Source organism: Suillus plorans (assembly GCF_016647745.1).
Source record: "Suillus plorans strain S12 chromosome Unknown HD556scaffold_20, whole genome shotgun sequence".
In the NCBI taxonomy this organism is placed as follows: Eukaryota; Fungi; Basidiomycota; class Agaricomycetes; order Boletales; family Suillaceae; genus Suillus; species Suillus plorans.
Genome location: NW_024537404.1, coordinates 338,977 through 355,709, shown reverse-complemented (window position 1 = coordinate 355,709; position 16,733 = coordinate 338,977). Strand labels below are relative to the sequence as shown.

The window sequence follows — 16,733 nt, the reverse complement described above, 5'->3', positions numbered from 1 at the left end:
CGGGTATTGCGTTCCAGTAGTGATACAACAAGAAATAGCTTTGCCTAGACCTTTCAAATGTACTTCGAAACACCATACGTTAAATAAATACCACGACGGATCCTGCACCAAATTTCTCCTCCCTGCAGACCACTCGGCAAGCATTTCCCTACACAGTACTGCTAGTTGATACATGTACACGCTCCTGGAAAACAATCGAATTCATGCTAGTTTCTGTGCCAGTGTGTTCCACGAGTTTGGCGTGGTATTCTCGAACGCTCAGGATGAGGCGTGGTCCCAGCACAAACGTCTGCACGACCAATAAAATTTGAAGAGTACCATTGAGTATCTGAGTTCCAATAGAATCTGAATTCTACAGAAATGATGAGCAGTGGTTACATGCAGATATCAGCAACAGGTCAGCGCACCCAGATTTCTGGAGAGATATGAACAAGCAGGAAGCAAGAGACGCCCACAAAGCTAACATGTGCGGAACTTGAGCAGAAAATATAACCGCGTTCATATCACAAGCTCACCTTGCAAAATAGAGAACATGAGATTGTATGAGCACTCTGAAACAGTCCCCGATGGTTGATCCTGTCGATGGGCCGAGTCGTCGCAGCTCACGGAAGTGTTTTATAGCAACCCAGACTGAAAGGCACAGTACGAGGACCTCCCAAACAGCGTTGAGCATCCAAACCATCGATATAAGAAGCTGCTCGTCCCCTTCAAATACATAACCGCACATATATATGCCAGAAAGTATCGACTCCTCTGGTGTTTGTCCAATCAGTCGTGTTCTTCAAGTCAACAAGTAAAGCTTACCCAGTACAGCATCTTTGAGTGCTATTGCTGCGATTACTCCGTAGGCGATGTTTACAGCCAGGAAGATAATAACAAGGAACATAAGCATCATTCTAGATCCCTGATACATGGCATACAACCGAGAAATCATGATGACTTGCATCGTGCGTCAGTCAGGTCAATATCACAGTGGTATTGCACCTGGGCAACTTACCGCCCAACATGGCAGTCGAGGCCGCATTTGTGCCATTCACTCCGTAGTACGTGATAGCGCCTAAAACTCGCAATTAGTGAACGCCCTCGCACTAGTATCAAAGACTCCGACTCACACCTATTGAGTCATTATATTGAGCCACGCTCAATGGTTGGAATATCACTCACCCCTACATGTGAACGTATTGATTGGATGGGAACGAGATGGTTGCAGAATACTTACTGCATCTGTCAGCGATACTGATGGAAAATTCTGTGTCCCGCTGGTCAGAAAAATGGAACACTGGCGGCGCATATGAGACATACCCAGAAGATGGACACTAGTTGTAAGAGATGAGCTATTATTACAGTGCAAAGTTGTTGATCTCGACACACACACAGAATACGGTATTCCAATATAGCGTATCTAGAACATTTTGGATTCAGCACAAGTTGCCCGCCACGCTAAAGCACAACATGAGGTACGAACAATCAAATACAGCATGGTCATGAGAGACCAGGGTTGTCTCTGTCGCGAATTCATTGCATTCTCTTGTTTTCTTCTGATACGGGACCCTTGTCACTCACCCAGATGAGTTCAATCTAAGACACCATTCTCAGTGAGATAGCTGCTCTGGCGATAACATCGACGTACCTCTTGTCCGAGTGTTAAGACTGGAAATATCATGAGAACATCAGCGATTTTCGAACACTGTCCTGCTCACTCCAATTATATACCACCACGACGCCTGCGGCAACTGCGAAACTGCATGTCAATGTTAGATCTAAGACATCATGATGCGACGAACCGTTCCAATAATTTAAAAACATAATTGCACTGATATACGGCCAGTTACTGGGATCATTTGAGACGTAGGTCATGTTCGAGGGATGGGTGTGAGCGAATGGGGAAGGTTAGTGATGTATAACGACAGCATTCGTGCTAGATATAGATATACCACCGCTCAGCATTTCTATCGCCCAAATCAGTATAATGGAGATGTACATTTGATCCCGCCTCAAGACCAAACAGCTTGAGTGCAAACTCGAGCAAAAAGCACGTGGAATCCCTTGATCGAATGATTCGAATCAAAGTAAATTTTTATTTCCGAACCAGTGTTACGCACGTGACTACTTGAACAAGTTCCAGTCATCGGTGATGTCGACGACTCTAATGTGATTTTTGAGATGTTTCTGCTGCAAGCTTTGAAAAATGAAGGAGTTCCTTATAAGTCATGTAGTCAGCGATTTAACACAGGTCAAAGCATGATGTGATCGAAGCTAGCAAGTACGAGCACTTTCTTTGGCTTCACCGGCCAAGCCTGAGGCGCAACAGCCCTCCGATTACTCTTATGGAACAAGAGCCATTCTACGGCATAGCACCTCGTACACTTGGGTCATTGAGCTATTATGATTATATCAAAAACGATGAACAAAGAGAATGTAAGCATAGAACGAATCCAATACAAAGCGCACCATATTTAATACATTGTACACTTGTGTGATGGTGATATATTTCACAGGCAGATACATCCTGATTCATGATTGATATTTGTTAGATACTTATATGCCACATCCCAAGGTCGAAGAGGAAGTTGCACATGGGAAAGAAGAAACCTATATCACAGGCGAAGTGAGTATTGCGGTGCAAAATAAAATAAAAGAGGAAGCCCCTCGATATCCAAAATATAATTTGATTTGCCACTACTCGGACACCAGGAAAGTTCCAGTCGTTGGTGATGTCGGCAACTTCTTTCCAATGCCATTTTTTGGGTATTTTTGCTGCAAGCTTGCAAAAGTCGAGAAGCTCTTTATGAAATCATGTAGGCATCGATCTAACACAGGTTTAAACATGATGTGATCGAAACACGCATGTACACCCTTTTCAGCCAGCAAGGCCGAGCCCGAGGCGTAACTGCCCTCCGATGACTCTTACGGGAAAAGGGCCATTCTGCGGCATAGCACCAGAGAAGTCAGACAAGAAACAGTGATACAGAGTAAGTCGAAGTGGAGCAACTGTATCTCACCTTATCCGCCGCCTCATACGCTTAAAATATTGGGCCATCATGATTATATCAAAAAGATGAACAAAGATATGACAAGGTTGAAGCGAATCTAATCCAAAACGCACTATATTCAATGCATCATGCGCTTGATGTGATGGTGATGTATTGCATTGCCAGATACATCATGATTGATGATTCGTGGTTGAATACCTATACGACACCATCCTCAAATCGAAAGAGAAATTGCACACGGGAGACAATAAGCCTGTCAATAAGCCTGTGACACGCTAGAAGCCTTATTTCTAATTGTACAGGCTGATCCTGATGATATCATGTTTCAGTAAGCTTCTATTCTGTGAGAGTGAGTCCGTCAGATCAAAGAAGTCTTTGGCGGACTAAAAATTTTACACGTTGGAGCAGGGGCCAGGGGCCAGAGCCAGAGCAATGCAGACAAGCTGTGATCATGATACAAACTTAACACGAGCACAGTGAAACCTAGTTTACGTGTTGACTAGTGTTTGGACCGTGGAGACCCCGAATCATGTGCAGTCTCCTGGAACTCCTACTTCAACGTAGTCTGTCTCCCGTACGCATATAACTCGAACATGGGATCAAGGACCCGATATCTGTGCCAGCATTCAAACACATAATACCACATATAGCTTCAACCGGCATGTACACGTTAGACTGCCAATGTCATTGTTTCGATCTAAAAGGTGGGTTGGTCCGACATCTAGAGTGAATTGATATCTATGATGGTTATCCAAGCGACGTAATCCGAGGGCTGGCGAGGCTGATGTACGTTCTACATAGATAGTATTCCTTCCATTCTGGTCCGACAGTACTAGTGCTATCATACACACAGCAGCAAAAGTCAAAAACGTTCTGAGTAGGAAGGAAGGCGAAATATGATGCGCATTCAGTAATAAAAAAGCAGCTTAACACATAGCAAGACACAGATAATGATGAAACTTTCTATACTGGTAGCCATCGCAATGAGAATCATGAAATGCGAGCAAGAAGGGAAAACAGCCTTACATAGAGCAATAGCTGTGGATTTCATAGTGGTCGCTTGGGAGACAGCTTGACGACTCTGTTCCGCTTGACAACATGCCCATCCTTCCCGAAATAGCGGGCGGACTCGAAGGACCACTGAACCGAACCGGCAATCCAGTTCTGCAGTCCTTGGACGTAGATAGCTACATCCTTGTCAACTTCTTCTCCCCACGAGGGGAGGATAGCACGGTGTTCTTCAAAGTTTTGGACGCAGATATTGCATAGCCGGCCGCAGTAGTCAACAGCGCCTTGCAGGTCGAGACCTTGTTTGACCATGAGGATATGAACTAAATTACGTGTGCTATGGTTAGATTGCTCCATATCATAGGAGAATATATCCTGTCAGCAGTGATATCAGTAGTGCCCCAACTTCGACGACGGAATGAGGTATTACATTCGACCAAGCAACAAAGTCATTGGCAGCCTCCTCCAGGGCTGTGATGACCGGATGCGAGATTACTTCGTCGGGAAGATCAATCTGACAGGCGAATTCTATAAAGGCAAAGCAAGGCTTGCAGCCGCTCAAGTCGCGCCTCAATTCGATGTAGGATTCAACATCATAGACATATCCCTTGGTGCGGCTGTCCATCTCCTTTGCCGCAGAGGTGTACCATAACTCCATTCTCTGGATAAAGCGCTCTGTACAGCCAGGGCCGGCAGTCTCCTTAAACCGGCTGAAGAATCTAAAAAGCGCACAATGGTTAGAATGTGTGCGCGACGGTCAAAGATAGACACACGATTTGCACAACTTTGCAATATGATTTTCCGTCTGGAAGTTGACAGGATCACGGAACGCAGACATGCAGCAGTCACGGATCTCCAACGCATCATTAACTTCAAACTTATCGAGCTCGAGCCAGTCGTCTATTATGAATGTCCAGCCCAGGAAGTCCGCACAGACCCTGAGATGGAAAGCATCTGCATCAGGGTAACAAGATGAAGCGAAGTAAGCTGGGCGCAATAACGTAGAATATTTGAGAGCCTTGGATTCTGGTAGATTGGCTTCGCTACGAGCCCATTGATCAGAAGCATAAGATACTTGATCATGGTGAGGGTTTAATCGCATGGGATAGCGGCAATTGCTGAAGAAGTCAGGTAAAATGAACTCTGTGGACTCGGAGTCAGAACATTTGATGGTGTGTGTTACGGTAGAAGTCATGGAGGTTGTCGGACTCGTGTCGTGAACGTCGAGATGAGTGAATACTCGGAAAAATCAGAGACCCGAGTTATGAGACAAGGGCTGTGAAACGTGTCAGCCTTTATACTTATGCTGATCTTGCTGGCCTTTGGCTCGGACTATTGTATGCTTTTGGAAATACTGACGGCGCATTCTATCGTGATGTGCAGTTTATGCGCCACTAGTGAGTGATTCTCTGTGTCCGGTGATCGACTGATCTATCGGCAGAACACAACGCATCAGTGAACTGAGGAAAAACTGAGAAGGACATATATCACCTTGTATAGAGATTAATCACGAGCACCAGTATAATTCTGCTACGGGTTATTACATGGTCATGCATGAGTTTATAGAGCAAAGACGAGTTCCTGATCGACTTACACAAGTTTGAAAACCGCCAAAAACTCATAGAGTTGTGCAACTCGGAATCAAATGGTAGACGCGGCAAAAGCTAATGGTCTGCCTCAACGATTCATCGCCGCCACATCAAGACCAATGTCCTCAATTGGTGATGTTCTGGCCCTGCTTGGCATAAAAGCCACGGCTTTGGCCTGGCACCAGATGGCTTTTGCCCGGCCCTGGCCTGAACCATGGCTCGGGTAAGGAATGTGTGAGCCTGACAAAGTAAGTAGTATGAGCAGGTCGCCATGCAACCAGGGTTCGACCACGTTTACTCACCTGTGCATATTAGAATGCATTGTTGTCCAGCACATATGCTCCAAATTGAGCCAGAAACCGGAGCGACAGCGAGTCATGTTTCTCCTTTCGCTTTGGTATCGTGGTTGATGCAACGTTGATGGCGCAATACCTAGTTCGGAGTCGATCAGTACGTTTGTTTTTTGACAAATTTTTGCGCTTCTCGCGAAGATGGAACACACTGCGCAAACATTCTTGAATCTGTCCGCCTAACTTTGGAGGCTAGCTCATGGATATCTGTGTGAGAATGAACATCAACTTCTCAACTTCGTCTCTGCGCAGGGTCACTGCAGGTTCAAAGCATCGAGCGATAAGGGAGATATATGAGATACCGGGGGTTCGAGCGAACGTTCTGTGGCGACGAGGAAGAAAATTGTCCATGCCTGCTGGCAATTATGAATTAATTGAATCATTACGTGCGCCTGCATGGATTCGATTCCTACAGCAATATATACAGTGTGTTGCATATGAGATTGCAGTACGTGTTTTTCAAAACTCGGCCTCACTAGCGGAGCCGGCACTTTTACACCCTAATTAGGTCAAGGGATGTGACATATCACTCTAGCCAGTATACAAGACGTGACATCCCTTGACCTAATTAGGGTGCAAAAGTGCCGGTTCCGTTAGTGAGGCCGAGTTTTGAAAAACACGTACTGCAATCTCATATGCAACACACTGTAACAATGGAGTCGGGCGTTAGTATTTAGTCTGATACGTGTTTGCTCTAACTAACGTACGATTTATGTAATTGATCTCACAGGTCTATAACGTGAAAAATTTCGCCAGGTCGAATTTGAGTCCAGAAAAGATACTTCGTCACTACTCATGTTGGGTTATATCTGGAAAATCGATCTTAGGGTAAAATTATTCTCCCGTTCCGCAGTGAATCAAGCTGGAGCCAATCATCACGCGCATGCTTCAGAAGGGTCGATCCTCAGTGCTCACGACCACCTCCGCCGATACGTCGCTCCCGCAGTCAGACCATTGCTTATGTAGATAGTTCACTGGTGATGTTGCTTCAATGCAACTACACGCTCAGATGTTGCCCAACTGGGTGCTGTTGGACAACATCTGATATTGGAGGTACCGCATAGATGTGCAGCGAACTGATGGCCATTTGGCTGTGGTAGTGATGTTGTCTTTCTCCTGCGCTGGAAGGGGTGAAATGGATAGCAGGACTGTCTAGGATATGTGGTCAGCACGTGTGCTGTGTTGTTCAAACTAGGCAATGCAAACCTAGAGAATGCTAGTGAAGATCAACCCTACAATATACTCGAACCGCAATGCCACCACCTGCGAAGATCTTTTGGATTCTGAAGAGATCACACCACAAGTCCGATCAGATTAGGGGTACCGGAGGGAGAGTGAAGGTTTGAAGTGTGAGTTTGAAAGAGAGTGACGCTAGCGAGAATTTCTAGGAAGCACCTCGCATGTGATGATGCCGCGACTCCGCCGAACTCCCGATGTTGGGCCTGCGACATGTGCAAGTCCAAATGGTCTGATGAGCCCCAGAGAATCTTTAATAAATAAGTCTCTTGCGCTGGGAGGGTAAAATATGTGGTCACTGGTCAGTGCTGTAACATGTCATAGAACCAAGACGCAAACCTAGAGAGCGAGTGAAGAGAAATCTTCGATCTACTCAAAACGCAGCGCGGCCACCTGCGAAGATCTATTAGATGGGTTTCAGCTGCTATTCACAGGTGACGACTCCGATGAATGCCCGATATCAAGTGCTGCCAAAATGAACTTCACCAATAGTGCACCAATCTCAGGGGCATTGCTGCATGGGTTTATGAGGCGGTCATTGCATATATTGACACGCACATTCCATGCATGGTTATACTCTATCTGGTCCAAGACGACATGTCAGCAGCTACCCAATTAATGCAGCAACAGATCCATACCTTGCTCTTGGCGCCAGCGCGGAAGATACGGGGCGTATGGGAAAGAAAGGACACAAGAACTGGGTGTGGTCTGATGCGGTTCGGGTGGTTGGTGCATGTCGGGTAATGGGATATAAAACTTTGAGCCTTGGCGGACCTGATAACCGTTGACATCAAGCGCCACATGAGTTGGGACAGTTGGGTTATGAGGAGGAAGCCAGTGCTACTCCCCACACAACGCAACGACGTCCAAGACGTACAGTCATCGCGTCTATCACTGTATTTCACAAGGATTGGAACTTCTCGACGACAGAACCATTTCGTACCACCGTACGGGAAGGACCAATCATCAAGCACAGCGTATGCGTGGGTGCGATAAAACATGCATCTTAATCTGACCTGATGTCCTCCACAGACCCATGCCTTGGAACCCTGGAGATGCGAGTCAGACTGAAAAAGAGAAAACAAAATTTACCTACTGGGCATTAAATGTCTGCCATGGGACAAGCACGATTGCTTCATACTGTATAACAACAATCAGAATGAGAGCAGAGTCGTGGCGTTGAGAACGCAAAATGGCATAGAAGAGGAGTAGACGTACGTCCATGTGATTGTAACTTTAAGTAGATGCTTAAGTAGACGCCAGTATGATGGGTGAGAACACCTCAGTGATAAAGCCATGTATTGACTCCACCCACCACCGGGCGGAGATGTAACAGCGCTGTAGGAATCTCGTACTTTGATGGGGACGGAGCCTGAAAGGGGAGCAACTTGCGTGGAGTTGTACTACATGAATGGGCGATGGATGGTAGTAGTGAGATAAATTATAGGCAGAATGTCGATGCTAACTTGTCCGTGGGTATCAAATGTTGAAAGGCCTGGCATCGCAAAGTTATAAATCTTTTTGAAACCAGAAACTATGGCATGCGGCACGTCTGCAGGATTTCTATTATTAGAAGGCAGCTGCCTTTTCATTACGGGCTAATCCGGTGGCCTCAATAAACAGCTTTTATCCTTCGCACTAATGGCGGCATTGCTCCTTGAGCAAAACAACTTCAAAATGTCAGTCAGATAACTTCTTGTCAGTTCTGTGCCTTCTCCCGCAACATATTATCAGACAGCAGTAGGATTCAGGCAGTACTAGTGCGGCTTCGAATATGTGAATTCTTGTGAAATGCCCTGCGCTTTTCAACAGCCTCGCAGCTTCTCGTTTCGGCGGCTTTAATCAACATTGCACCCTACAACGTGTCTCTGCTGTACAAACATGATGAGTCTACTTTAACTCAATGAGGTTATGGGCCGTTCGATATCCCGCGAGTCACTTACGTCCTATTGACATTAGCGCTGCATGGTGTGGATGCCACATGTATGCTGTGATTCCCTCACTTATAATCCATCAGGACCTCAGATGCAGTGTGTTCGTGGCTTCCAGCACACATCGTATTCTCAAGTGTTAGTTTGAATCTATCCCTTACTCGCATGTCAAAATTCGTCCCTGGACATTTCAATGACAACCCTCCATCCTCGGGAGAGGACCCGAGCCGCCCAGAACGCCCCCATGACAGAGGATTCGCGATCAGTGGAACGCTACAAGTTGTCGCCAATAGTATGTATCACATCCATCTTCATTTACCACGTACTAATGATTACCCAAAGTAACTCTGGCGACACTTTATTTCGTCGTTAATCTCCTATTTTGTATGACGGCAGGCTCCGCGCCAGACCCGCTCGATGATACCACTCAAGCATTGGGTGAGGAGCCAGGCCAACCAGAACAACCCCAGGATTCGGGAAAGACAAACCTCGTGATCACTGAAGTGCTACAAGTCGCCACCATCAGTATGTGCTATCCACTTTCACTCAGCGCGTGGTACCCATGATCTTCTATGACAGATTCCGCATCGGACCTACTCGACAATACCCTCGCAGCCTCGGGTGAAGAGTCTAGCCACCCGGAACGCACCCAGGACCCGGGAGAGATACACCTTGGTGGAGTGCAACAGGTTGTTATTACTGGTTTGTGATATCTATCTCCGTTTAGCACATATTGACGATTTCCAAGCCATTCGCGCAACCGATCTCACTCTTGGTCTCCGACGGATCCCGGCTGGCTTCCATGTGGTGGTCAAGGCTGACAGTGCTGAATACCAGACAAGCAATAAATCTATATACGTAAACCAGTCTGTCGTCGAATGGCACGAGCGCATTCTTCTGTAAGTGGTTCTTAACCCCGTCTGTCCTGCAGGTATTCAGACAGACTCCAGGCCGTGCGAGCCATGTTCTGAAGTTCGGGTTAGCGTGTATGCCTCATTCGAATTGGGTCCCATGGTCTGTCACGGAGAACTCCTCCGCACATTCGAGGTCTCTGTTAGAGAATTACTGGATCGTAGCGAAAGGTCGCATCGTCAGTATTGTTTATTGCAAATAACGCCCGACAGATGCTAACGAGTATCACAGCCATGGTCTTTCAGCCAAAGCAGGAGGAAGTCTTATCGTCTTGTACTTCGCTCTCCATGACGGTGGAGCAGCGACTTTCTGATCAAATTGACGCCGGAGTTCTTTGCCCCTTTATTAGAGTGAGTGATCAATGCAGTCTGGCATTCTGATACTGAGAGCTCTAACGTGCAGCTTACATCTCGCATGGATGCGTTAGCACTAAGTACGGACGCCGGACATCGTCTTCTCGCACGATACCGCAGGACACAGAACAGTAAAGATCTCGACCAATCCATAAAGCACTTTGAACGGGCTTTGTATCTCTGCCCCATGCATCATCCATACCACCCTGCAGCACTGTTCAATTTAGCCATTGCAAAGCTTGTAAGCTGCCAGGTTAACGGAGCATACCTCGACCTCGACACCCCTATCTCTCTTTTTCAAGACGCACTTGATTTACGTCCCACTGATCATCCGGATCGAATCATCACCCAGCTCCATCTTGCCATTGCTCTGTCGTCTCGCTTTGCCAAACGGGGATTTCAAACGGATGCCGATGCAGCTAAAGAGTTGCTGAGCGATGTTCTCGATGTCTGCCACGCCAACAGCCACATTTACAGAGCAGCTTTGATCGCGATCCAAACATCCGCTGCGCATTCTACTGGAAGCATTGATGCAAATGATCGCGGGCAGGAGCGTCCTGCCACATCGATGCTTCCGTTATCGCTGAATCAGCTTGCTAATCGAGCAAAGCGGTGTTTGCAGGTGGATGAACCCCGTGACCTGGATGAAGTCATATCCCTCCATTATGATGCACTGGGATACTACAACACCGGGCATGCTTACCGAGGACAATTGCTAACTAATCTGGCTATAATCCTGCAAACTCGCTTCAGGCGTCAAGGCAACGACAAAGACATGGATCAGGCTATCGCGCTTCAGATGGAAATGTTGGCATTGTGCCCAGTCGGTCACCCAGATCGGTCCAAGTCATTGAATAACCTTGCGATTCAACTCTCCACCCGCTTTGAACACAGAGGCAACGTCGACGACTTGGATCAGTCCATCGCACTTCACAAGGAAGCGCTGGCCTTGCACTTCGTTGGCCACACCGATCGGTCCACATCATTAATGAATCTCGCAAATCAACTCTCCACCCGCTTTGACCATCGAGGCAACTATGAAGACTTGGATCAGGCTATCGCACTTCACAGGGAAGCGCTAGCTTTGTGCCCTGTTGGTCACCCAAATCGGTCCAGCTCGTTAAATAGCCTCGCGACCCAACTCTCCATCCGTTTTGAACACCGGGGAAGCGGCGAAGACTTGGATCAGGCTATCGCACTTCAGAGGGAAGCGCTGGCCTTGCGTCCGGTCGGTCACACAGATCGGTTTGGGGCATTGAATAACCTTGCGATTCACCTCACCTTCCGCTCTAAGCACCGAGGAAGCGACGAAGACTTAGATCAGGCTATTGCACTTCAGAGGGAAGCGCTGGACTCGCGCCCAATGGGTCACAAAGATCGGTCTGGGGCATTGAACAACCTTGCAAATGCACTCTCTGTTCGCTTTGACCACCGAAGCAACGACGAGGACTTGGATCAGGCTATCGCACTTTACAGAGAAACGCTAGCCTTACATCTGGCCGGTCATACAGATCGGTCCAAGTCATTAAATAACCTTGCAAATCGACTCTCCACCCGCTTTTACCACCGAGGCAATGACGAAGACTTGGATGAGGCTATCGCGCTTCACAGGGAAGCGCTAGCGTTGTGCCCGGTCGGCCACACAGATCGGTCCAGCTCATTAAATGGCCTCGCAACTCAACTCTCCACCCGCTTTGAGCGCCGACGTAATGACGAAGACTTGGATCAGGCTATCGCACTTCACAGGGAAGCGCTGGCCTTATGCCCGGTCGATCACACAGATCGGTCCATGTCATTAAGCATCCTTGCAAAATCACTTTCCATTCGCTTTGAGCACCGAGGCAATGACGAAGACTCGGAACAGGCTATTGCACTACACAGAGAAGTTCTAGCTTTGCGCCCGGTCGGTCACAAAGATCGATCTGGGGCATTGAATAACCTTGCGATTCAACTCTCCTCCCGATTTGAGCATCAAGGCAACGACGAAGACTTGGATCAAGCTATTGCACTTGACAGGGAAGCGCTAGCCTTATGCCCGGTGGGTCACACAGGTCGGTCCATGGCATTAAACAGCCTTGCAAATCAACTCTCCACCCGCTTTGACCACCGAGGCAACGACGAAGACCTGAATCAGACCATCGCACTTTACAGGGGAGCGCTGGCCTTGTGCCCGGTCGGTGACACAGATCGTTCCACGCCATTAAACAACCTCGCGGCCCAGCTCTCCATCCGCTTTCTCCGCCGAGATAACCACGAAGACTTGGAGCAGGCTATCGCATTTCAGAGGGAAGCGCTGGCCTTGCGCCCGGTCGGTCACAAAGATCGGTTTGGGGCATTGAATGGCCTTGCGATTCACCTCGGCCTCCGCTTTGAGCGCCAAGGCAACGACGAAGACTTGGATCAGGCTATCGCACTTCACAGGGAAGCGCTGGCCTTGTGCCCGGTCGGTCACACAAATCGGCCCACGTCATTACATAACCTTGCCGCTCAACTCTCCACCCGTTTTGAGCACCAGCGCAATAGGGAAGACTTTGATCAGTCACGAGAGAACCTGCGCTGTGCATTGACTCTGTTGACACAACATGATCCTCGTCGATTATCAGCCCATCGATCGCTAGCTGAGGTCTATCTGACGTTCTATCGATCAGGCCTTGACGACGCCGGCACAGGTGAAGATACGGACACTCTTAATGCTGCCATATATCATCTCAAGGCAGCAGCAAACGTTGTCTCTGGAGGCTTGCTATCACGCCTGCGAGAAAGTATACGTTGGATACACCATGCTAGTCTATATTCACACGGTACCGAACTGGAGGCATATGCGACTTCCATGCAACTTCTGGACGCTTACATGTCTGTCACAGCTTCGGTTTCGTCTCGCCACAATTTCATGAAGCACTTCCTGTCTACACTTGCTGTGGATGCTGCATCGTGTGCTCTTCGTAGTGGTGATGTGTGTCGCGCTGTTGAGTTGTTGGAACAGGGAAGGACTGTCATCTGGACTCAGATAACACGGCTCCGCACCCCTCTTGATAACCTCCAGACGCGCGGCAGTCACGCAGCGGCCCTGACGAAGAAATTCAGAGACCTCAGCTCCCTCCTGGACAAACCTCCTGCGAACAATCCAGAAGCAACCCCAAGAGTTGATGTAGAAGCAGAGGAAACCCAGTACAGACGTCTTGTGGAGGAGTGGAATAGAGCTGTAGAAGAGATCCGGAAGATCGACGGCTTCTCTCGCTTCCTCCTTCCCCCTTTGTTTTCTGACCTTCAGGATGCAGCTCGTGATGGGCCTATCATCGTGCTCGTCGCAAGCAGGTCGTCTTGCCACGCCATTATTATCCCGCACAGGCAACCTCCAACTAGCATCCACCTCCCTACTGATTTCCGGAAACTCGGCAAATTGGTGGACGCACTCCAAAGAGCAGTTGGAAAAGAGGCCAGTCCCAAAGGGAACCAGACAGCGCTGACAAAAGCTTTGAGAGAGTTGTGGGACGTCGTCGTCTCCCCAGTGGTCGAGAATCTGGACGGATTTGTACGACGAGGTTCCCGAATATGGTGGTGCCCGACCTCTGTCTTCAATTTCTTGCCATTGCATGCTGCTGGCGAGTACAGGTCAAAGGGAAAATCCGTTTCGCAACAATATATATCGTCATACACGCCATCGCTCAACGCACTGATCAAGGCTCGCCGAAGTCATGACAGGTCTCCATCAATTTCCTTCGTTGCCATTGGTCAGGATTGCCCAGCCGGTGCCTCGTTCACTTTGGATGCTGTGGAGCCCGAACTGGAATTGGTGCGAAGACTTTTGCCCCCTCCCCCCACTGTTTCATTCTCCAAGATAACCAGTGTCGATGCCACGAAATCGAGAGCACTGCGCGCATTGAGAGACAATACTTGGTTTCATCTCGCGTGTCATGGGATACAAGAATTTGACGAACCCTTTAAGTCGGCCTTTCGCATGCGTGACGAGCCGCTTTCGCTCCTCGACATCACACAAATGGATCTGTCTCAACATGAATTCGCATTTCTTTCTGCCTGTGAAACCGCAGTCGGTACCTTTAGTACACCTGACGAAGTGATACACCTAGCGGCTGCCCTGCAATTTGCCGGAGTTAACAGCGTGGTCGGAACACTGTGGAAGGTCACGGATAGCACCGTGCAGCACTTGGTGGAGGCATTCTACAAAAATATGCACGGGGATGGTCCAATGAATTCCAAACGAGCTGCCTGGGCGCTGCACCGAGCGGTCCAGTCGTTGGCTTGTGACAAGGACATTCCAATGACCTTGGACCAGCGCATAGTGTTCGTGCACATTGGCATATGAATTCCGTACGTCCCCCTCACCTTGTCGATCAAAGCATTCTTGAGACGATCTGACGACTTTGCATGTAGCATCCAGCCATGACCACGCTCAATCCGTTACTCGACAAGGACTGATATTGCAGACTTTGAAACTGTATACTTACACGATATGTACACCAATTTCGACTTCAGTTTGTATTTTCCAGCTGGTTACCTCGGTGCCAAAGGTGATCGTTCTTAAGGTGCACGATTTGCGGGTAAGAACGAGATTGCACAAACTGATCTGCTCATGTGGCAAGACACAGTTTGCGATGAGCATGATAGTTGAGTCTGAATTGCACGAGGGTATTGAATGTACTCCCACCCATCGGAACAGATCACAACAAGCTCATCCGAGTGATATCACCCAGATGGGCGATGACTGCTGTTCTCTTTTCCAAGAGTGAATACAATAGATTATGCTTCTCGACATGCTGAAATCCCATATATTAGCTCGAAAAATACCTTGCTCCTTTGAAAATATGATGGCGAATGTCCTCATTGAGACCTGTTGGCATTCTTCACGTCAGAGAAAAGCATGCTACCCTACAATGGGTAGTGAAAAAACTTGCAGATGGAACAGAGTTGTGACTGCAGAAGTGACTGTGCCGCATCATGGCATCAGACACATACTCTTCCGAGTTAGTTCACTTGGCTTGAGGGAAGGATGGAAATTCAGCTGTGAACAGTGAAGTGGCAGTCACAAAGAAGTGAAAATCATATACACGCTAATACAAACTAGTAGTGGGATAGGTTATGGGCAGAAGCTCGATGCTACTCACCACACTTATAGTCAAAGATATAGATATTTCTCCACGGTACGCACACTCCAAGGTGCCTGTGGTTGCACTATATCTGATTCAAGACGACATGTCAGCAGCTACCCAACTGATGCAGCAACAGATCTAGCTATTAGCACCAGCACGGAATATACGAGGGTGCACCGGAAAGGAAGGACACGAGAATTTGGTGTGGTTTGACGCAAGGCTCGGGTGATTGGCACATGTCGCGTAATGGGATGCAAAACTTTGAGCCTCCTCGAGGACCCGATAACCGTTGACTCAGATCGGACAACTTAGAGCGTCACCGTGACATGAGTGAGGACACAAAAGGAAGCCAGCACCGTGTACTCACCACACACTGCAATGCAACTACGTCTAAAACGTACGTTGCCAAACTCTGTAACTGGTTATCTCTATCACTGTCTTCAAACAATGATACCAGGGGTGCATGCTTGATACAGCAAGAAATGCAAATCTTACTTTTGGAGGCCACCCGGCGTCCGAGTCAGAGCAGACAATCCAAGGGCACGTGACATGGCACAAATATAAGTACTATTCAATGATGGTTGACTGGTAGTGACTACTGTGTGAATGTGGGATGGAGCAAGGATCTAGCAAGGATACCTAGATAGGCCATGAATGTTGTTGTCTTTTTCGAAAGTGAGTGCAATGGATCGTTGGGTTCAAGTGCCACTACTAGTACCAGCTGTGTGGCTTCGCAAGATGTGAAGTCAGTGTGGAATACCTGGCACAGCCTCCTCGTTTTGTCGCGGTTTAACTTGTTTAACCAAGTTGAATCAATTCGCGACGCCGGTCAAATCTTATTCATGACTCAGCCTCTGCGGCTTACACATGAGGCCCCTCTATCATAATGTATATCTACTCATGAGCTAAGATTTTGGCTCGTCGTTCTTGCTTTCGCAAAGCACCACCTGCTCAACTGCGTTTTTTAAGCTTCTATTAAATCCTTGATTTGATCATTCACACTCATGTCCAACAATGCCAGCACATCGTCAAAAACGGCAGAAACTGCTGGATCGTCTACAGCCGCAGGACCAGCGACATCAGGGAATACAATTGAGACCAACGTTAATACAGCGCGTACACCCCAACAAATCTTGGCGACGTCCTGTCTCGGCTACGTTGACGACTACAGACGTTCACGCATCAACAAACTCGATGCCAACGTTGGAGTCATTGAAGCCATTTCAGAGGAACTGTTCAACATACCCGGACAA

At 48.0% G+C, this 16,733-nt stretch overlaps 3 protein-coding genes across 3 annotated transcripts; 1 reads left to right on the top strand and 2 right to left on the bottom strand.

Moving 5' to 3' along the window:
• Positions 1-148: 148 nt before the first annotated feature.
• HD556DRAFT_1441847 (uncharacterized protein) lies at positions 149-1,857 on the bottom strand (the record flags this gene model as incomplete). Its single annotated transcript, XM_041306361.1, has 13 exons — positions 149-352; positions 408-459; positions 516-753; positions 805-939; positions 998-1,057; positions 1,220-1,249; positions 1,303-1,316; positions 1,374-1,402; positions 1,466-1,504; positions 1,564-1,578; positions 1,631-1,650; positions 1,701-1,733; positions 1,785-1,857. The coding sequence occupies 13 exons, from the start codon at positions 1,855-1,857 to the stop codon at positions 149-151; spliced, it is 942 nt and encodes a 313-aa protein (XP_041161667.1).
• A 1,998-nt stretch (positions 1,858-3,855) lies between these two features.
• HD556DRAFT_358384 (isoprenoid synthase domain-containing protein) lies at positions 3,856-5,359 on the bottom strand. Its single transcript, XM_041310369.1, has 4 exons — positions 4,775-5,359; positions 4,432-4,720; positions 4,020-4,376; positions 3,856-3,961 (listed from the first exon to the last, which is right to left on the bottom strand). The coding sequence occupies exons 1-3, from the start codon at positions 5,194-5,196 to the stop codon at positions 4,041-4,043; spliced, it is 1,047 nt and encodes a 348-aa protein (XP_041161666.1). The 5' UTR covers positions 5,197-5,359; the 3' UTR covers positions 3,856-3,961; positions 4,020-4,040.
• A 3,728-nt stretch (positions 5,360-9,087) lies between these two features.
• Positions 9,088-14,696, top strand: HD556DRAFT_1526468 (CHAT domain-containing protein; the record flags this gene model as incomplete). Its single annotated transcript, XM_041309313.1, has 7 exons — positions 9,088-9,399; positions 9,450-9,632; positions 9,687-9,809; positions 9,856-10,006; positions 10,058-10,197; positions 10,251-10,369; positions 10,422-14,696. Exons 1-7 carry the CDS (start codon positions 9,273-9,275, stop codon positions 14,694-14,696), a joined length of 5,118 nt encoding a protein of 1,705 aa, XP_041161665.1. The 5' UTR covers positions 9,088-9,272.
• Between the last annotated feature and the right edge of the window lie 2,037 nt (positions 14,697-16,733).